The sequence below is a fragment of the Astatotilapia calliptera genome, chromosome 17, assembly GCF_964374335.1.
Source record: "Astatotilapia calliptera chromosome 17, fAstCal68.1, whole genome shotgun sequence".
NCBI lineage: Eukaryota > Metazoa > Chordata > Actinopteri > Cichliformes > Cichlidae > Astatotilapia > Astatotilapia calliptera.
Genome location: NC_137438.1, coordinates 36,710,021 through 36,732,809, shown reverse-complemented (window position 1 = coordinate 36,732,809; position 22,789 = coordinate 36,710,021). Strand labels below are relative to the sequence as shown.

Genomic DNA, 22,789 nt, shown 5'->3' with positions numbered 1-22,789 from the left:
TGAGAGGGTGAAGTGCTAATTTATGAGCTAATGCTAGCTATCATGGTTAGCAAGGTGCACAGATACTGTTTAATTAGTGCAAACATTCAAATAAAAAAGCAAAATTTCACTCACCAAAGGTGAAAATGCAAGTTTTGTTGGTTGGTTCAATTATAATAGAGCAAATGCCTTTATAAGTAAGTAAGTAAGTAAGTAAAAACAAGGCGCTTTGACTTGAGGCGTTAAGAACTAATAGCAGATCAAAACAATAAGCATCGAATTTCTGTTTGTCTAACTGTAAGGGCAATCTTCATTTTACTGCATACACAATATGAAGGATTAGGAACTGCAAATGTTACTGACATTTATGATATATAGTCAGTTACAAAGCTAGTGTAAAATTCAAGAAAGAGCAGAAAGAGAGTAGACCAGGAGCTGAATCTTCTAGTGAGTTTTACAGTTTACATTAACTTACGTGCTTTATAAACCCACTGTTAAAAGCCTTTTCTTTTTAAACACATATCAAAGTTCATCCTGTAGTCATAAAGCTAATAGCCTACACCTAAACAAGGTAACCTCTGACCATAATTTACTGTTGGATGCTGCCAAACACAAAAGTTTCTATTACAACTGCAGCCTTTTATCCTGAGTAATACTGAGAGGCAATTCAACAGCAAATATCGAAAAATATCTTTGCAATAAAATAGGAGGATTGAGATTGTTTGGTACACATAAAAAGTACTGAACCATATGGCCACATATATTATGTGGAGAAATAATTGGGGAAATTACTTGCTTGAAAAATTTGAAAAGTGTAAATAATAATAATAAAATAATAATTTCTCCTGGCAGAGTGAACCAAAACTAAGCCGAAACTCCTTTCCATTCTGCCTGGCTGTCTGTGACACACACACAGACACACAATCTCTGACAGTTATGATGGATCGCTGGCTTGTCTTCTCCCAGGAAGAGTCAACATTTCTTGATTAACAGGGCACCACACAGAGAAGAACGCACACAGGGGAGTCTCATTTTAAACAGCTGCTGTTTGCCTAATAGTCCTCAGATGTGCGCGCACACACACACACACACACAAGTCATTTTGGGATTTCTGGCCTTTTTCGTGGTACTGCTTAATCCTCGACTTGCAGCAAGCGAGACAAAGACTTTGCAGTGTTAAATGCATTTTGTTTGTGTGTCTCTGTGTGTATTTGTGTCACAATCACATTTCAATTCACCTCCAGAGCCAAATGCGTCCTTGCGGGTGCCAGTCCAAAGTGAACCAAGGAGAAATGCATAAATCCACACATTTGTATGTTGTTTCCCCGAGGCCTTCTGTCTTCCTGTTTAACCTTGGCACAGCTAAATTAGACCATAAAGCTCAGATTTAATATCCACTGTTTGGCATTCAAAAGGAGGTTGTGTCTGGTCCCCTCATCACACAAGTCTCTGAATGGTCCTAGTATGGTAGCTGCTGGTTTAGGGAAGGAAGTATCTGAGGACCGATGAAGGGGATATGAAGTATACTGCAAAGCCACCTCAGCTATCACATATTATCCCCACAAACTGAAGCATTTAGGGCCAAGCATGCTTTAATTTTACAGAATCTAATTGGTATTACACTGAAGGATGTTGTTATGTTTGCATATAAAGTGAAGACATCTCCCTTGACCTTTGTGTAAGTCACATGCAGTAGACTATTGAGTATTTTTATGAGCAGTCATATTTGAGGAAGCTTTGTAGGAATGCACCAAAAGAGAATTATCAGCTCCTTTATTTCCCAAAACTCTGTTGAGATAGTTTAACAGTATTTTTGGCTGTGACACTAAATTATTTTTGGAGAAGAAGCTCTAAATGTCCATTGCATGTTACTTTCACAGGAGGAGATGGTGCACAGATGAAGTTAAAAATAATATTTAAAAAATAGCTGCTGAGTATAATGGAGCTCTTACCAGATTTAGCAACTGAAGAGCCGGATAATTCCACCAGGAGTTGGCGAGAAGTTATTATGCCTACTTTTATCAGAGGGCTGGAAACATTATTTTTAAGTAATGTTAACATTGCTCTGTATCTGCTACTGTTTGCTTACAAGGTGTAACCATTAAAGCTTGACTGATTTAGTAGTGGGATGATATTAGCTGTTTGCTGATCTATTGATATCTGTGGCGGGGGGGCGCGGTGTGCTGCCTCGCCAGCTTAAAACAGATGAATTGGTTCCTGTTGTTGTTATTGGTGTTTGTGTGTGGCGGCTGAAAAACTGCAGCCGTGTGTAGGATCCAGCAACCAGTAATAAATTATGCTGAAAAGTGTTGAGATGTGGTTCTCATCTATACAGGTTCCCCCAGTCCTACAAGCTGTTTATTCTCGTTTACGTGCCCCACCCTCCCTCTCTCCCCTTTTCAATTCTTTAACTTCTTCACTTCTATGTAGTACATGGGGATCTGCCAGTCCCCTTTGAGGCCTTCCCCGAACCGCAGCTCAATTCACGTTTAAGCCTTTCACCTTTATCTGCTAAAACACTGTTGAATATAAATGGGACGTGGCTTTATTACTCAGATACAGTGAAGATTGACAGGAAAGTGGAAGGAAAGACATGCGGCAAAGGGCCGGCTCCTCTCAGCTATGTGGCATTTAGTCGCCTGCTCATCCAAAACTGACGCCTAAATCGCCAAATATCGTTATCTATCTAAAAAATCCTATATCAGTCTGGCACTAGACAATATGACAACTTTGTGTTGTTGTTTTTTTTAAAAAAAGCAAAAGTACTTAAAACACGTTACCATTTCTAAACTTATAAACGACACTCAAATTAAGGGATGGATTTACAAAGTATATTTGAATTTAATGGAGAAAATGTGCTCTTTCTTTAGGTGGTAAATCCAAAGAAGAAAGGAAAGAAGAAAAAATACCTCAACTCTGGAACAGTAAGGAATGATTTCTGAACTAGATTTGAAATATGGCACTCTTATTGTGTCAGACAGAATAACTTTGTTACATCATCGACAGTGCTTGGGCTGACTGAGGTGTTATCACCTACAGGTAACCCTCCTGTCATTCCTGGTGGACACTGAAGTCACCTTCCTGGACTACATCAAAGGAGGGTAGGTCAATGACTATGCAATCACCGAGCCCACGCTGAGAGTCGGGGGTTGCAGTCTTTTAATGAGGATTGACATGCTGGGTGTGCTCGTCGCTGCTTGGATAACGGCCCCATCACTGCTCAGTGTCTGCAATGTGCCAAAGATAATGATCCCTCAGTGTGAGTGAATCAGATGGAAAAAAAGTGCATTTGCATGTGAGAGGAAGAAAGTGAAAGGTGGAGAGGGAGAGACTGTCCTTGTGTGTAATCTTGTATTGTGTTTTGGCACTTGCCCGAGCCTCGTGCCATCGTGTGTGCTCGTTTGTGTGTCTCTGTGCATGTGCTTGTGTATGTATGTTGCTCAGGAGGGTTGACCGCGTGCACCCAGGCGTGGTGGAAATGCTCGCCCACACACTCTGCTTTCATTAGACTCACAGACAAGAGGACATTAGACACAGACATTAGATTCACTGTCAACGTGGAGAAAGGTGTGTGTGTGTGTCTGCAAAGTTGCGAGTATTCCTCTTTTCCTGCTGCCTTTGGAATTCAGGAGGGGACACAAATAGATTTTTTCTCTTCTGCACAAAACTAAAATGTAATTTTTCAACTACAGTACAACTAGTAGCAACTCCCCAAAAACCCTGATTACATTAAAATCTTCATTCTCATTAAAACTTCAGAAATCTTTAATCAAAGTTTAACCTCCTACGACCCAAACTCTTCCACGACATGCATTTTTAATTTCTCTTTGATATTTGGGCATATTGGGGCCCGATGAATGTAAAAACAAAGAATTACCAGATTTTTTTTTTTTACCTTATTTTTGTTTTTAGGAAAAATGAGAGCCACATATGAGGATATTCATTTAAAATTTTGAAAGAACAGTAGCAGTATAATGTCCTCATAAGTGGATATCAGGCCCATGTAGAGCAAAATTGAGTATTTTGGTCTAAATAACCCAAAATGTGATGTCCACATATGTAGACGGCAGGTCCTAGGAGGTTAAAGTAGCCCAATTAGACTTTAATGTTCAAAAATGTAAAACTTTTACTGCAGCACCTCTTTTCTGCCTCTTTTGCCCTCCACGAGCCGTCAGCTGCTAACAGAAAGCTTAAGACATTTTGTCCCTACCATTTGTAGAAGGATCATTTTACATATAAATATAGCTGAAATCACAGCAGAGGCATTTGCCTAAACTTAGTGAATGGTGATATCTTTCTCAGACGTCATCGCTGTTATAACATTAGTATTTTAGCTGAGCAGAGTAGCAAAAAGGGTTGAAAAAGGGCTTCAAAGTGACAGCTGGCTTATATTAGTCCTAATGGCTGTGTTTGTGTCACTGCTTCATGGTCATTTCATCTGACAGCAGAAACAGAAAAATATGGAAATGAGAGCACTTTTATTGGGAACTCAAGTGTATTAAAATATAGTACATGTGAGCATAAGGGAGTGGGAGAGAAGCAAACGTAGGGTAATGTAATCTGTATGGGCCAAATACTGAATATAAAGGAAGTTTACTATTGTTTTGGGGGACATTGCTATCACAATAAAAGCCAGGAGCTTGGTCTTCAGCTCCTTGGATGCTTGAAGTACAGGAAAACTGGCTACTTTGTTCTGTTCTCTGTCAACGTGATCCCACACTGCTTCAACAATGTTGCGGTCTGGGCTCTGGGGAGGCCAGTCCATGACTGATAGTGTTCCACTGTGTGTTCTTCTATCCAGGTATGCTTTGATTGCATTGGTAGTGTGTTTGGGATCATTGTGATGCTGAAAAATGAAGTTGTTTCCAATCAGAAGCTTCCAAGATGGTATTGTATGGTGGATCAAAATCTGATGGTACTTTCCTGTTTATAATTCCATCAATCCTCGTAAAATCCCCAAACCTTGACATAGCCTTCACTATGTTTACCAGATGACTGTCTGATGGCTTACTTGTTTTCTTTCCCAAAAAATGCTTCCTGACAGTTACTCTTCCACCGAGATCATTGCCAATGAGGCCTCGGTGAACAGTAGATGGATCAGTTGACTTGGTGGATTTCTTTCCTATTTCTTAAGGGCATAAATTTAAGATATTAACCATCTGTTGTATGTAGTTTTTTTTTTTTTTTAGAACTGTCACGTCTTCCTTGTCCAGTTTCTTAAAACTTTTTGAATTTAAAATGGGTTCTTTGCTACGACTCCAAACTAATTGTAAATTAGTGGACAAAACACTGGTTTGTGCCTTGAGCTACTACTGAGCGATTCATAAGTGTAAAGCGACTTAACAAAGGGGAAAAAATGGTCAGGCACAAAGACTAGATGGACAATTAGCACAAAAAAGCAGCCAATGTCCAAAGAGAAACGTTTTCCCTAAGGGACACATTTAGCTTACTTTAAAGCAGCCACACTCAAGGGTAACAATAGATGACATTTCTACAGTTGCATATTTAAAAGCATCATCACTGTATTTTTCATTCCCTCCTTTATCGATTTGTTTTTGTTTTCTGACAATAAAACTTAGCTGCTTTAGTTCACTCTCACTATTCTCACGCCATCAGTTAAAGTAACACTGAACTCACTGAATCAGAATCAGAATCAGAATGGGGTTTATTGCCAAATGTTGAGCGGGTTTACAACATTAGGAAATTGCTGCGGTGCTTCAGTGCAAACATACTGTTATAAATTAAGCTTAAATAGACATGAAAATAAAAATGAGAATAAGAATTAAAAGTGCTAAGTAGATAGATAGATATATACATGATATATACATGAGTGCAGGTGGTGATCAGTGCCAAACATGGAATGATGCAGTGAACACAGCGTAGGGTCATGTGTTAGTGGTGGGAACAGTCATACGGTTATTGTTCATGTGTCCAACAGCAGAGGGGAAGAAACTGTTCTTATGGCGAGAGGTTCTGGTGCGAATGGACCGGAGCCTCCTGCCTGAGGGGAGCAGGTCAAACAGACTGTGTCCAGGGTGAGAAGGGTCAGCTGAGATCCGAGCTGCACGCCCCAGTGTCCTGGAGGTGTACAGGTCCTGCAGAGATGGGAGTCTGCAGCCAATCACCTTCTCAGCAGAGCGCACAACACGCTGCAGTCTCTGTTTGTCCCTGATAGTGGCTCCAGCGTACCACACGGTGATGGAGGAGGTGAGGATGGACTCGATGATTGCAGTGTAGAATTGCATCATCGTCCGTGTTGGCAGGTTGAATTTCTTCAGCTGCTTCGGGAAGTACATCCTCTGCTGGGCTTTCTTAATGACGGAGGTGATGGTGGGCTCCCACTTCAGGTCCTGGGTGATGGTGGTACCCAGGAAGCGGAATGAGTCCACAGAGGTGATGGGGGTGTCAGTCAGGATGATGGGGGGGAGTGGGGCTGTGTGCTTCCTGAAGTCCACAATAATCTCCACTGTCTTCTGGGCATTCAGCACCAGGTTGTTGTGGCTGCACCAGGACACCAGACGTTCAACCTCCCTCCTGTAGGCAGACTCATCCCCGTCCGAGATGAGTCCAATAACGGTGGTGTCATCTGCGAACTTGATTAGCTTGACAGACTGGTGGGTGGAGGTGCAGCAGTTAGTATACAGGGAGAAGAGCAGGGGAGAAAGAACACAGCCCTGAGGGGAGCCGGTGCTGATGGTCCGGGAGTCCGAGACATTCTTTCCCAGCCTCACATGCTGCTTCCTGTCCGTCAGGAAGTCAGTGATCCACCGGCAGATGGGATCAGGCACATTCATCTGGGAAGCTGCCTGTCTGGTGCTGCAGTAAATAGCAGACGGACTAGCTGGTGGTGGTGGTGGTGGTTGGGTATTTATCTGCTAAAAAGTCTTCTTTTACTACTAACTTGGGAAAATACTGGAATGTTGCAAGACCTCATTTTTGTTCTCGTCGCGAGACTACTTTAAGACTGGATGCATGTTTAAGTTCATTGTTATGCTGCATGAATACATGTTTGACTGGTATGAATCCTCTCTGATTGTATTGTGATTGGATGACCTTCTAATGAAATAATCCCAACCATAAACATTTGGCCATTCAGATCCTCTGTGGTGCCTGCTTTTCACATTTTTTTTGTCTTCAACCCCTCTAGCAGCTCCCCCCATTTAAACTTCACAATGAAATAGCTGTCAGTGTCAATTTCTTAGTTTCTACAACAAACATATTCACAGTTATTAAACGGTAGCTTTTGCTTTCATTTGAATTACGGCTTGTTTTGTATGCCTTGTTGCCTGAGAGTTCCCCCCGGGCCCATTCGCAGACAGGAAACCAAGCTGTGTGGGGAAAGAAAGAATCAAAATGTTCTTGTAAATAAAATGGACTTTTAGCCATTTTAGTCTTAAGGGATTTTTTTGTGTTGGCATTATTAGAGAGGTTTTTGTCTGTCACAATTTACAGAATGAGAGACGCAGCTTCTGGGAAAAGCCGATAAATTGAAACTCAACTGGCCCGAGTTGATTTTTGATCTGTTTCTTCGGAGCATCAATAGCCCCGATTAGAGGCACATCATTCTTTTACTCTAATAAGCTTCTCTTATAATAATAACACATAAAATGCCATCAAGATAATAAAATTAGCCAGTCACAGTGCATACTAACACACATCTCAGCCAAGTGCAGAATCCTTGTTTTGTTGTGCCAGTCCATTCCCGTTAGCCACCTCTCTATTTTCAGGTCTGGTTTCTTTTAGTCTTCTGCAGTCTGCAAGATATTACATGATGGCAGGTTTAGATTTATTTATTTATGTGCAAACAACAAAAGTCTACTTGTTTTTACTGCACTACAAAACTACATTTAAAAAGCACAAAGAAAGAAAAGGGATTTTTAGAAAATGTAGTGATATTCCCTTAGGAATAACAAGAGTGAGCTGGGGGTGGTTTGTGCTCTCTGAGTGCTTCTTGTTTCAGTCCTCAGTTTGGCATTTCCACATCTGATTTTACCCAATTCTGCTGTTAATTTCTGATTCATGCCAAAGCCAAAAGAGCCTTAAGTAAGTGCTCTTCCTTTTTCTTTTCATGTTTTCTTGTTAAACGTTCTGAAGTTGGATACATTTTAGACTCTGCCTCCTCTCAGTTTTACGTCAATCCCTCTGTGTCTAAATTTATTCAGAATTGGACCGCTCATGTGCCGTCTAATCCCTCGGCATTATTCAGACCTCTCTTTTTCATCCTCCTCTCTTAGCCACTGGGCCATGGTCATTTGATTCTCATGCTTTACATATCAGACTTAATTCTGATGTCATCCTCTCTGTACCTCAAGCCTTAAGGACCCTGAGGTGCTCTTAGCTTCTAGCCAATCTCAGGCTCTAATAACTTCCTATACCAAGTCTCTCGTACCTCTCACTCTCCAATGTCAGATCTTCGCATCTCTCAGATTTCACCATCTAGTCTTCAATGGCCCTGAGCAAATCACAGACTCTCGTTTCCCTGTTTTTGACTTTCAATAATCTTTTAGTCAATCTCAGTCTTTCAAAGCTCTCCACGTCCAATTTTAGGCCTTCACATTTCCCCAGTTGCATGCTCTCATACCTCTCCGTCTAGCCTGTTAAGGCACTGAGCCAATCATAGCACCTTATTTCCTTTTTATTTTCTGGCTTTTGGCAATGTATAGCCAATCACAAGCTCTCATGTATCCCATACGCTCTCTGACAGCCTCTAGCCAATCAGGCTTTCATTTCTCCCTTTCCTTGTGAATGGGCTGCTAGTCTTTATCCCAAACTTCCTTCTTCTCTTTTCTAGATTCACCTTCTTTTTTATTTTTACATGCTCTTGTTTGCATCATTTCCCCAAGTTCAGTGTGTGCTAGGTAGCTTTGTTATCATACGAGCTGAAACTTCTTTGCCATGGAAAAAGGGTCCTGTCATGGATCCTTTCCCTCCATCCGGGACTACCCAGGGGGATTTTGCTAACTCCTGTTTTTGCAGTAAAATTAGTTGTTTCTTTTTTTCATTATAATGTTTATTCATTAACTTTTTAATTAGCTGGCTATAATACGCTATACTGACTGAATGCTGCAAAATCTGACCAGTTTAGACATTTGTTTTTGGCAGTTTGTGGAATATTATTTGCACAATTAGTTTTCACACAAATTGTGATGCATTAACAAACAGATTCTAACAGATGCCTCATTATATTTGACAAGTCTTTCTCGATATTGTTTATTTTTTTTCTCTGCATTAAAGAGAATCCTCTTGCCTCTGATCCTCACACTCTTATTTTGAAAGTTCAGTTGCTGCTAACCAGGTGGCTCCACCCCTTACAATAACCTGTTTCCACACCGGCTGGCTTGGATCTGAAAATAGATCTATTGTCCTTGGTTTTATTGAGGTGCTAATGCAGAGACGATCTTGTCCCGCAGCCAGAGGGACTTCAACTCTTCACATCTTGGACTGCAGCTGTGCAGCTGGCACTGTCTTCTGCTCCAGAGATCCACCGCAAGCTTTTGGGGGTCACACTACCCAGAACCTGCTCCATGCAGTAATTCATGTACCAAGCAGAGCAGAAGAAAGAGTGCCAGCTGCAGTGCAAAGCAGTGGATTTCCAGTCTGTCTGTCTGAGAGGCAGCTGAGTTTATTGGTGTATGCATTAAATTTAAAAGTACAGTTTAATTGCTTTAAGAAAGCTTGTGGCTTTTTTGGTTCATACATATGCATTCTCCACCCCAGAAGACATCTAAACTGCATTGGCATCAACAGACACCACTCTGCATTTAACCTTTGGTTATTGTCAACCGATCGCAGCACAAGCCAAAGGTCTCTTAGTGTTAAAATGCACCAGACTACCATGTTTTTTATTGTTTTTTCCTTCCTGCTGTTGCAAGGGCTTGCTCATAGGGAGCATATTATTGTCTGATTTTTACCTTATAATATAAAGTGCTTCAACAACATGACCTTGCTGAAGTGATAGAATTGGTACAATTCCAAACCCTTGATAGAAGCCAGCACGTGGAATTGAGCTTTTTAATGCATTTGAAGACTGTTTGTGCCCACAACACTTAGCCAGTGAATTCTTCTGTACAATCTATATGTACAACTGAGTTCTGGTTACAGTCACATGTGGAAATTATTATTCAGAAGTAGTAAGTATAATCCCTGTATTTCTCATATTTGTGTAACGGGAGACAGTTTAGTCATATTTGAATGCTGGGCGGACAAGATCCATATTAGACGCACATACCGCATGTTTACTTGCTCTGTCGCTAAACTGCTAATGGAGAAATCGCATCATCAAGTCTCCCTACAAACAAGACCGTGTTCCCAGCAGCACCGCAAGTCAGAGAGCACTTTGAAACTTGGCAGTGCTTTGGGAGCGTGAGCTGGATGCTCTTACACGCTTGTGTGACTAAATTAAGTGCCAAGTGCTGTCTCACTGTTTGAAACCTAAATGGACTGTAATGGTCCAGTTGCACTTACTCCAGTTGCATAATGGGCAGACCAGGTCTTTGTGGACAGACACACACTCAAGCATGCACACTCAAACATAAAAATGTAAACACACCCATGTGTGCAAGCGCAGGACACACAGCTATTTAGTTTCTCACACATTTCCTAGAAATCCTTTCTGTGTCTCGGGCTGGATCGACTGGCTACAAAGGAATTTCTTCATCTGGTTTTCCCGTATCTCGCCTCAGTCCTCCCTCCGTCTCTCTTCCCACTGCTCTCATCTTCTGATTGATAGCTCTTTTTTTGCAGCTTCATCCCAATCAGCTAATTGTTCATTTGGACCTAATTAGGAACTTGATCTGCTGGCAACATTAGCATAAATGACTGATTTTCTTTTTGGGGAGGGAAAGCTTCAACTCACTCCAGAGCACTGCTGCTCTCAGTCTTTCCCTCATCCTTTTGATAAAGCATTAGTGCCACCCATGAATTTCAACAAAGAGGCCTCTCTTTGTGACCGCAAAGATAAAATGATGAATTGTTGGCTGTATCTTTCATTTTGAGTTGTGTCTTTGAAAGCAGCCCTGTCACTCATAGTGACAGATATTGTTTCCCCTTGTTTTGGTTTGTGAGTTGCGCATTGAAACCAGAATAGAAGCAGGAGGGGGCTCTGCTTGAGAGGTTATCATTAGGTAGAGGAGCAGACATCAAGACAAAGATTGGTATTAAAAACCCTTGAAAGGGATGCCAACATTTGACTTTTGGGCGATGCACCTTGCAGATGAACAAGTCCAATGTGCTTGCCAATAGCTGTGTTTGGCTAATTTAACAGATTTAATGCAAGTATGGGTTGTTTATCTCTGTTCTCGTCTCACTCGCTTTACCTCTTTTCCTCTCCTCTAGCCAGATGGATACTGTCCAACCAGCAACATCTGTTTGCATATCATCAGGAGAAGTCACATCACACAACCTCTGATGCTGTTTTTAGGCCACTCAGTGCACTCATGCATACATGGTTCCCACTGGCATTTGGGTATTACAGGAAAGTAGTCTTTCTGTGGACATTTTTTTAAAATGTTGGAACATTCTCACTTTTAGATAAAAAAAGTTCCAGTAACTGTATGACTTTCCTCAACTTTGTAAGTTTTTCTGGGTTTTAAAAAGAAACGCTAATGAGCGTTGGTGGCTTTTAGCCTCGTAGCTGCCAGAATTTAAGCGTGGTTTGCAGAGCTGCTGGCTGCAGTCTGTGCTGAATCTGCAATGAGTAAGCGTGCATTACTGCGTACATCTCAGTATTGTTTCACTTTTGTTTGCTAGTGTCAGACTTCTAAATCCATCTCAGCCTTTGCAACCACACTCCTGTATTTCCTGCCGTGTTGCTACCATGAGTGGATCAAGGACATAGTTTGACACCCTTGGCAGGACTGTGTTTTCGCCCTTAAAGGTTCTAAATTATTATTGTTTGGAGTTGGTGTGTGTGTTATGTACTGTATAATGTTGTATATATACAGTACAAGAGGCATTCCTCCTTTACCCCGAATGCTGCTGACATACTACATATCTTATAGCCGTAGTTATTACTTGTTGAACTCTAACAGAACATCGTGTCGAAAGAAGAAACCGTTGCGAGAAACACATTGTTGGGGTCCTCGAAAGTTTGCTACATGTTGTCACAGGATGATAAACAAAGGGTTTTAGTGATTTGACCTGTTACATTAAAAATTAAACAAAACTATACATTGAAAAAACAGAAAATGTTTTTGTAATTTTCAGTCACTACAAAAAAAACATGCTTAAGACTTGAATATGGAAAATTCCTTTATTTTAAAACAATACATTGTATCTTATTTTTATATTTTTTTCTACTGTGGATGGGTAAGACCCACAACCCACTGCTGTGCCAATACTGCTGAATGAATATTCCCAGATGTTTGTCAGGTGTATTTGTTCATACTGTACTGTCCATCTGCTGTGCGTAGCTGTGTACATGTCATTAATATTAAATAATGCATTGACTGAGACAAAAACAACAACAACAAAGCACTATCCCTGAATATAATAGGGGATCTTTGTTCTGTTTTCAGTTATTTAGAGTCATGCTTTAGCAAGTAAACCCAAAAGTAAGACGTCTGCTGAAGTTTTGGGGGAATCTGACAAGAGGTGGGCATGTAGACTGCCCAATAAAAATAAATAAATAATGACTTGATAAAGCTGCTAACAGCCTTGAAAAGGTTCAGGGAAGTGTGAATGATAAGGTTTAGTTTATAAGACAGGCTAAGCTCACAGCTCTTCTCCCTGTACTGAAACTCAGAGATGTGATGTTGTGGTGAAGACCACTGCCTGTGAAAATCCCTTATCACGACTGCCAGAAAATCTTGTTTTTCAACCTGTTCTGCAGCAGTGCTCTGCTGCACATCTCCATTTGCTTGCCTTCAGTGCAAAAATGGCTGATAACTGCAGTTGGAAATATTCTACTAGTTATATCATTTATTTATTGCAGTTGCTGTTTGCTGATTTTTGGCATAAAGAAAAAGGGACTATTAATGAAGTGTGTGTGTTTAAAACTATTTATGTGTCGACTGACAGACAGACAGAATGTAAGTCTAGACCAAGAAATATACCATGGAAACCAGCATGTTGCCTAACAACCTTCATGTCTTCACATTTAGATTTATACCTTTAGACTGCAATCCAGAAATATCATCAAAAGCCAGTTAAACCGTAGTCTTGCTCGGATTTGTGTCTGGTTAATAGATGCTGAGCATGAAGCACAATTTCCGCTTAAATCTCAGAAACTCTGACGTCATTCGTATCCTGCTATTAACTATAGATTTTGCAGCCCAAAATATTCCCAGTCAAACTGTGGAGGTTTGATAATGCTAATCAATGAGAGTGACTCAACAATTGCAACTCACTTCTGAAAAGGACTCAGCCAATATTCCCCATTTTGGAGCTTCTGATGTTGTCCCTGCTTTTGTTTGTTATTTTCTTGGCAGCTTTAAAATTGCACATCATAGTTCTGACTCATCTGATGCAACAATGGCATTGCTGTTTTCTTGCACTAATGTTTCACCGAGATGTGTTAAACTGGGAATTGCATTCCTCCTTTTCTGCCATTCCCTTTTTGTTATTTATTATTACCGGTTGCCTGTTTACTGGGACAAAATTTGACTTCCTCTGTCAGATTTTTATGACGCAGAGTGAAATAAGGTGAGCAGTAAAGAGAGAAAACATAATTTAAGCTGGTGGTCTGGTGCTTTGCCTTTAGGAGGCAAGGCCCTCCTGTACTTGCATCAGAAAAAAGGCACTTTTTCCTTGATATTGCTACTAATTTTGGTTAAATATAGTATAAATATAACAGGTCAAAAACTAGTTATCAATATACAGTGAAGGCACTTGAGTAAACCACCTCATCTTGTTATACTACTCAGCTACAAGTGATTTGCAGCTACTTTGCTGGACTATTTTACTACATAGTTTCTACATTGCTCCAAATATTGATTTCATTCTGTAAATCTTTATGTTAGACAATTTGTACATTTTGTACTGATATATCTGTGATAAGCTAATATTGGGGATTCATGTATACAGTAAGAAACAGTCGTTAAAAAGTTGAATGCTTCTTGAAAAACAGAGTTAAAGTCATCATAATAGGCTCACAGCAAAGAAGTATGAAGCAGGTAAGCAAATGACGGATTTACCATCATTTCGATCTTTCGTGCTAGCAGGGTGACACTAAGCATTAGAAAGTATAACGACATATATCACAGCACACAAAGACGCTATGATTTCAATCAGCTCCACCTACACAGTCTAATTAATAAAAGCTGACTGGCAGCGACTGATCTTTTTCCCTTCATAGAAAAATCAGAGCGAACTTGCTTTTCCATGTAGTTTTTAAGCCCAAAGTGGAAAAACTTTGGTAATTTTTCACTAATAGAATTTGTTTGTACACATGTCAGAGCCCCCCTGCCGTGTGGGCTGATCATTAAATGTGTCATGAACTTTTCGTCGCTCGCTCACTCTTCTTCTGCACCCCCCTGCGCAGCGCCAAAGATGATGAGCTGCTGGGTGTTTAAGACGTGTGTAAGGTAGACAAAGAGGCTTTTGTGTTTGTGTGTGCGGCAGCGAGGTGAGGATTGCTGTTGAAAAAACCTGTAGTGGGCCTACAGAGCTCTTAACCACATCCTGTTCCTGCAGGTTCACAAGTTAAAAATGTTTTGATGAAGCGAGATGTGCCACTTTCTCATCCCGGGTGCCGTGGTGTGTTATTTTTCCTGGTCTTGTTCAGTCTTCCTCCATCTTCACTGCTTCCGCATTCTCTTAGATAACAACTTCCCAGTTGTTCGCAAGACTAATCCAGCGACATTCATGATCTCTAAAGCATGAATCCTAATGTTTTTTGGTCATCCGCAGCTTTCCGACCGTTCACTGAAATATCACAGCTACTTGCTTGAGTGCCAGTATGAGGGAATTCGAAGCCTCTGAATTATGGGAGCTCTGGTGATCCAGTGCCATAATCTGGTCAGACGTTTTTAAACCATCTCTATCTCTGTGTTTTTGTCTTACAAGGACCCAGATTAACTTCACCGTGGCCATCGACTTCACAGCTTCCAATGGTGAGTCTTCTCATAAACACACATTTAGACACACAGAGTGCCCTGAATGCCTGGAGAGCATTTATTCAAATATATGCAGATGGGAGAATCAAGTGTTTCCTAATAGCCCTCTCCATCACACCTGGCGGTAACGTGCTATGATGGCCGTGATTAAAGGGCTGTGTTATCAATCTACCCTTGAGCTCAGTAGTAGGTGGACGATTGAGGCTGTTCAGCCTGTCCTATTAAATGAAATAAAAACTCTTCAACTGTAGTTGTAATAAATGTGTTAGAGGCTGAGGTGCGCTTGATCTTGTCAGCCAATTTCAAAACCCTCAATAGCCACCGCAGTTTATTAAAAACAACCCACGTAGCGATATAAAAAGTCGCATACGGATAGATAAAACAAAAAAAATAAGCAACACATTCTCGCCGCTGTAAGGTAATTAGCAGCTAATTTAACTCCATCGCTGAAGCTATCATGACTCAAGTGTTTTTCTACAAATTTACACATCATGAACCACTAGAGATTTATTGGATGGTTACTTTTGGACGAGCTCTCTGTGACAAAGATGTGCGAAAAATCAAGAAGTGGTAAAACAACATTTACAACTTCAGGCAGCTATTCTAGCAGTGATCATGGTTCCTGCAGCTTCTGACAATCCATGATGGCCCGGTCTGTTTTATGTGCTTGCTGGAAGGAAATCTCCGAATTTGGACTTAACTTACTTGTGATTTTGAAGATTCTGTCTCTGTCCACAACAGGTAACCCAGCCCAGCCCACCTCACTCCACTACATGAGCCCCTACCAGTTGAATGCCTACGCCATGGCTCTGAAGGCAGTCGGAGAGATAATTCAGGACTACGACAGTGATAAGATGTTCCCTGCACTTGGCTTTGGAGCCAAACTGCCACCCGATGGACGGGTGTCCCATGAGTTTGCTTTGGTAAGTACAGGACTGAGACTTGTACCCTGCAATTAGCAGCCATTTGCAGTCAATGGAGAGTCATTTATAATAGGTGACCTATGATTAGTGTTGGAGAGCGCAAGAGAGGGAACGAGAGGAAAATTACTATTTCCCTAAAACAATTACATAAACACTTTTAAATTTATTCTATTCATTTGTATTCACACTGAACTGTTTTCACTTCACAAAGCTGAAAGGTAGATTCGTGGCTTGCCTGCATTATTCTAACGTGGTCGACAACACTGTACTGGTAAACAACCGTGGATGCTCTTTAATCTCCGGGTCCATTTGCTGCTTAGTGGTGTGTTACGTATTCACACGCTTGACGGGTACTATGGAGATTTGCATATTTGTAACACAGCAGTTGAGGAGTTTTCCAGCTAATTGACAGGCTCAGGTTTTAATGTCAGTTCTTTTACATTGTGGAATTTAATGCAGCTCCTGTCAACAAAAACACAAAAAAATGTCTTCATTTACGAGAGTCTCAAATGTTCCCAGTCACACGGAAAAGTTGTGAGTTATGCTTTACATTTGAATAACTCGAGGGTCATTCTAGCCTTTGATGGTTGCATTTATTTACTGTGACCTTTGAACCATCCGTTCTAATGTTTTTCATACAACCAGCCAAAATGTCAAAAGCAATATCAAACATGTATATATGGTGTTGTTGACAATGAAAGTTGTTGCAACCAGCAGTCTCAGAGTAAATCCTGCTGTCTTAAAGGTTCCTCGATATAAACTGGATAAACTGTCCTGACCAGTGCTGGTCAAGTTACTTGAAAAAAGTAATTGGTTACCAATTACTGATTACTTCTCCAAGAAAGTAATCCTGTTACTTTACTGATTACTTATTTTCAAAGTAATTAGTTACTTTCTTACTTAGTTACTTTTTAAAAACATGATACACAACCTGAGTAAAGCAATAGACCTTTCAGCCGAATTCTATTTTTATGCATAATCCGTCATATAAAATTTAATCAAAAGAAAAAGGTCTCTTTTAAAAACTTGTAATCTTTTAACTTTATGCATCAAGCAAAAATTTATTATATGAAACTGTCTCTGACGTGAAGAAATTTGTTTAACATTTAAACCTATTTTCTGCATATTCCAGCTTATAAAATAAAATAATGTTTTGTGTTTACGCTCTTTCAAAGAGATGCAAGATTCAGCTGCACTGAGTCCTGTCGCTCTTAAATCTATTGTCACCTGTTTAGCAGGAGTGGAGCCGGTGGAGGTTTGTGCTGTGCCGCAGTGGTCATGTCAGTGGGGGGATCCAGGGGTTTCTCTGTGAATGTCACATTCCCGTGGCAGCGTGCTCGGTGCTTGCTCAGATTTGAAGTTTAATTTTTCGCTGTAGAAAGAAGTTTTCTTGCCACGCAGAGTGTACGACAGACGCTAATGTTTTTGTCAATTTTTATGGAATCAAACTCAAAGTGATGTAAGTACGCCCACGCTTCAAACGCTGCACGGTCGTACTCTCCATATTATCCGTTATTGGTCTATCTACACACATGTTGCTGCCACGGACGTCGCATGCTCGTACGTCATTGTCATAAGACACACAAATAAAATCACGGTTTAGTAACGCAGTGTCCTTACGGGAAAGTAACAGTAATCTAATTACCTTTTTTGCAGTAGTAATCCCTTACTCTACTCGTTACTTGAAAAAAGCAATCAGATTACAGTAACGCAAGTAACGCGTTACTGCCCATCTCTTGTCATGACTGATGATACACTTACCTGCCACTTTGTTAGGTACACCTGTTCATGCGGATAAGCAGTAGGGATGGGTACCGGTGTTCTGACATAAACGGTAGTAACCAGACCGAAAAGCAGCGCACATTTCGGTGCTTTATTTCGGTGCTTTTTTTTCCTAAGCTGTGATACACTTTTAGCCAATCGTTTTACGTTTCCGAGAATAGTAGGCGGGGCCAGGTACGTACGTTCTGTTAGCGCAGAGCTACAGATTAAAAATGTCCAAGGCAAAGCGGTTAAAAGTCTGGCTGTACTTCACAGCAAAATATGCAAACTCAGCAGCCTGCAACAAGTGCTTTAAGCTGATACTGTGATACTGTCAAAGGAGGTAACACCAAGAATCCGATGAAACACCTGGCGACGCATAGCGTTTTTTTAAAAGCCGAGAAATGCGCCGTATTTGATGGCAGCAGCAGCCGTTCTTCTCTGCGTGAGTAGCTTAATGTTGTTATTGTGTAATTTACGTTGAGTAGGCTAACCACATTATTACATTAATGCATGTAAGGTGAACTAGCAAACATCATCATAGCTACATGCGGCTGTCCTCTTGTTTGATGGCAGATACTCCCTTCACCCTGGCCAAAAAGGCTAAAATGACCAAAGAAAAAGTGGAAAACAGCTAAACATGAGAGGTTTTTGGACAAAGTTTGTGTTTTTTCCATTGTTTAAGCACTGCTTCCAGCCAAGAGTGATACCATATATGCCCCATAGCTGCAGAAAAGGCTAACATTGTTATCTTTTTACAAAAAAACAGCTGAACATGAGAGGTTTTTGGACCAATTTTGTGTTCTCCATTCTTTAAGCACCGGTTTGAGCACCGTTTGAGCACCGGCACCGTTTCAAAAGTACCGATTTGGCACCGGTATCGGATAAAACCTAAACGATACCCATCCCTAATAAGCAGCCTGTTGAAGTTCAAAGTGAGCATCAGAATGAGGAAGAAAGGTGATTTTAATTACTTGTGGCATGGTTGTTGTTGCCAAACGGATGGGATTTCCCCAAACATCCAGTGAGAGAGTACATAAATGATTCACTTGCTTTCCCTCTTCCTGTGGCCCTGCTGAATGCATCTCAAATCAATCATGGAAGGTAATCCCCTCTTCTTCTTTCCTCTGCAGAACGGGAACCCTCAGAACCCATATTGTGCAGGGATTGATGGTGTAATGGAAGCCTACTACCAGAGTCTTAAGTCGGTTCAGCTTTACGGCCCCACTAACTTCTCTCCTGTTATCAACCATGTGGCCAGGTAACACACGTACACCAGTGATTTTAAGTGTCTGATTTACATCTCTCGGTTTTTGCTTTTCTGTACGCTGAGCACGCTGTTTTACGCTGTCGTAATTGTCATCATTTCCTTTAAAATGAACTTCGTATCATTTGAGTACGCGTGAAAGAACGGAGAGTACATTTCACTCCGACACTCAACGTGTGTTCTTGGATTTTCTGTAATGAGCTCTCTGAAGCAGATGTTTGTAATGTAGCTAAGAAGAGTTAGAGTGCAGGAGAAAAACCTCGGGACACAAACAGAGAAGGTGCCTGACGGATGATTGCGTGTTTGTTTGTGTCTGTATACCGATGAGAACGTAATTTATGCTGCGGGGGAAGACGAGCAGGCGGACAATCAAGAAAAAGACTTCCAAAAGAAAAATACATTAAGAATCTGTTCATGCAAGTATGTAATTATAGCGAGGTCTCTCGTCAGGTTGCTTTTCATATCTAGGAGATAATTTACTCACATCTTAATCGTGTACTTACACATACAAATAGAGCATAACACAGATGCCTAACCAGCTTGTAATGAGTTCAGTATTTTGCACATTTTCGATTACTGGTTATGTAGTATTTGAGCCCTTTCCAACCCATTGGTCAGTCCCTTTGAGCAACAGCAACTGATTAGCTTAGCATAAAGCCATGACGCTTCGATCATTGGCGCTCCAATCTGCATCCCTTTGTATCCTTGGGCAACATACTGAACCCCAAGTTGCTTTCTGATGTGTGAATGTTAGAAAAAGGTGCCTGTAAGGTTACATGAGGCATGTTGTATAAAGTGTTTTGAGTGCCCAAGTACAGCAGGAAAACTCCATAATTAGCCCAAAAGCACTGCCTGTCACCAGGTTGTGGTGTGTGTTATCAAAGTCAAAGTCAAAGTAAACTTTATTGTCATCTCTGCTATATATATAGTACAGAATATAGAGGCAGTTCAGTTCATTTCCATTCAGTGCAAAAGACATACACACACACACACACACACACACACACACACACACACACACACACACACACACACACACACACACACACACACACACACACACACACACACACACACAGATAAGACTAAGGTAAAAGGATCAATAACAGTTTACAATTTACAGGTTGAAGTGATTTAAAGTGACCATGAGCAGGATTCTTGAGAGCAGGATTGTCCATAGAGCAGCATCTGGGTTACAAAGGCAGTGGTATGTGGAATGCAATAGAGGCAGTTAGTTAACAGTTTGTGTGGGTGTGTTTGTTGGGGGGAGTGGGAGAGCCTGTAGTGAGTTCAAGAGTCCGGTGGCTTGTGGGGAAAAAGCTATCTTACAGTCTGGAGGATCGGGCCTCGATGCTGCGATAGCATCTGAATATTGGAAGGAGAGAAAAAAGTCCATGTGAGGGGTCAAGCACGATCCAGGAGGCCTTACTGATGCAGCACTTGTGGAAGAAGTCCCGTAGCAGAGGGAGAGATGTTCCGATGATCTTGGCAGCTGCTTTAACAATCCGCTGTAGCTGGCGGAGGTTGCCGACTCTGCAATTGCTGAACCACACGGAGATGCAGCTGGTCACAGGTTATACATCCATGTGTCACATAAAATATTCAGTGGTTGTTGGGAAGTAAAAAAGTGTCCAAAGGAGACAAGGTGGCAAAGTTGGCATTAAATCAAAAGGTATTTATTATTGATTAAACTAAAGGAAACAGACAAACCGCCTTTACCATCAAGAGGAAGAGCAGCACACCAAAGTCTAGAAGCTGGTCACGAAGCAAAAGAGAACAAGTCAGACATGTTAAATGATTCAAAGACCGTCCTCTCCACCAAGGCATGAGCAACCTCAAACACGCACACAGCTCAGGACAGGTCGCCAGTCTGTCGCAGGGCCAACACACAGGGACAGACAATGCCCCTGTATCTGGAGCATTGGGGCTTAAGAGGTTAAGATTAGGCTTAAAACTTTCCTTTTTGATAAAGCTTATAGTTAGAGCTGGATCAGGTGACCCTAAATCCTCCCGTAATTACGCTGGAATTTTCACTTGCTCTATTTTTAGACACCACTCTGCATTTCCACAGCATGTTTTGTGTCTTGTGTCCCTCCATGAACCTGTTCTGCTGGTTTCTTCTTGTTAATTGGAGATAAAGTATCTGAATTTTAGGAGCAGGACCACACCTCCAAACACGCTCCTTCCGGTTCTCATCTATGTAGGTTCCCCAAGTCCTACAAGCTGTTTGTTCTCGTTTACGTGCCCCACCCTCCCTCCCCTTTTCAATTCTTTCACTTCTTCACTTCTATGTAGTACTATGGGTAAACTATGGGGATCTGCCAGGCCCGTGAGCCACTGCCAGTCCCCAAACCGCAGCTCAATTCATGTCCAAGCCTTTCACCTTTATCTACTAAACCGCTGTCAAACCTCAAATGAGGACATGGGCCCAGCGGGTGAAAGGGGAGTTTGTTGGGGTTTTCTCTGTATTTCTTGTAGGATCTTTTCCTCACAAGATGAAGGGCTTTGAGGTGACTGTTGTTGTGATTTGGAGCGATATAAATAAAATTTAACTGAATTGAATAGTAACAATAAGAAACAGCACAGCTCTGTTACCCCTGACTCAGAGCCAGGCCAGTTCTTTAAACAAAGTGAAGCTGTTCATTTTGCTGCTTTTGTTCTGTGCCTGAAATATTCTTCTCCTCAGTTCACCCCCGAGCCAGACTGCAGATCATTAACTCTGTTTTTGCTCTAAAAGTTTTAACTCTCAGACCTGGTTCAGCTGTGTGAGATAAGAACGTAACTAATCAGAACACATTGCATAAATTCCTCCTCATAACCTCATTAAAAACTTTAAACTCTAGTTGTTATGGGGACACGTAACATCTTTTTGCAACTGTAAGACTTATTTATCAACTTTAGGCTTGCAGTTCTTTTAAGTCCCGTCCAGCCTCTGCATCTCTTTTTTTGATAGCACAGCCCCCATTTATCATTTCTGCTATCTCTTACTCCACTCCCCCATACAGCTTAGTAATTATCGACTTTGTCTTCCTTGGTCTCTCGCTGTCTCTGACTCGACTTGTTTTGCTATATTTCATCCTTCTATCTACAGTGTTGTGATGGTCTATAGTGGAAGTTATTAGGAGATGGAGACGTAGCTTGCTGCACAGAAAGGTGATGCTTGAAAGAAACTGAAGCAGTTGGAATAATATCAGGTCACGACTCAGACAGGAGTGAAAGGACACACTTGGTAACAGAGTGGCTAAAATTCTTAATAAGACAAGAATCTGTGAAACTGACATAAAGATGTGTTTGACAGATTATCCTGTTATCCAGAGCATCAATACCACCCTGTTTTCACAGATCTGTTTCTGCTCTTTATTAAATAAAGCCACTAAATGCTTTACATGTAATTAAACTACACAGTGTGATGCATAATCTACTCAAGTAATGAGCTGTATTTGTAACAAAAACATGTAAGGAGATCAGAAATAACCACAAATTGTTTCTTTGTGTGTTTTTGTACAGATACGCAGCATCTGTGAAGGATGGCTCCCAGTACTTTGTGCTCCTCATCATCACAGACGGGGTCATCTCAGACATGGCCCAGACCAAGGAATCTATTGTCAATGTAAGGACGTGCAGAGCAGCTGTGAACACCTGAGCCTGCACCTCTCAGAAAGTTCACCCTTTGAAGAAATATTAGTTGCAAAAGTTTAATTATAATAATGGTAAATAAAGCCAATGCCACTCAAAACCAAAAACTGGCTGAAGGAATGAGGAAATAATGAAAACATGAACGACAAACAAGGAAGGAAGCAATTCAT

General features: G+C 41.1%; 1 protein-coding gene across 2 annotated transcripts in view; it reads left to right on the top strand.

The window, feature by feature from the left end:
- LOC113009780 (copine-8) overlaps positions 1 to 22,789 on the top strand; it is a 107,268-nt gene that overhangs the window by 74,307 nt on the left and 10,172 nt on the right. For both annotated transcript variants that reach the window (XM_080291971.1, XM_026148311.2), the window contains exons 12-17: positions 2,850 to 2,903; positions 3,019 to 3,080; positions 14,983 to 15,029; positions 15,774 to 15,955; positions 18,850 to 18,977; positions 22,491 to 22,593. In XM_080291971.1, the coding sequence (XP_080148097.1) occupies positions 2,850 to 2,903; positions 3,019 to 3,080; positions 14,983 to 15,029; positions 15,774 to 15,955; positions 18,850 to 18,977; positions 22,491 to 22,593 (576 nt within the window). The remainder of the gene's footprint in view (positions 1 to 2,849; positions 2,904 to 3,018; positions 3,081 to 14,982; positions 15,030 to 15,773; positions 15,956 to 18,849; positions 18,978 to 22,490; positions 22,594 to 22,789) is intronic.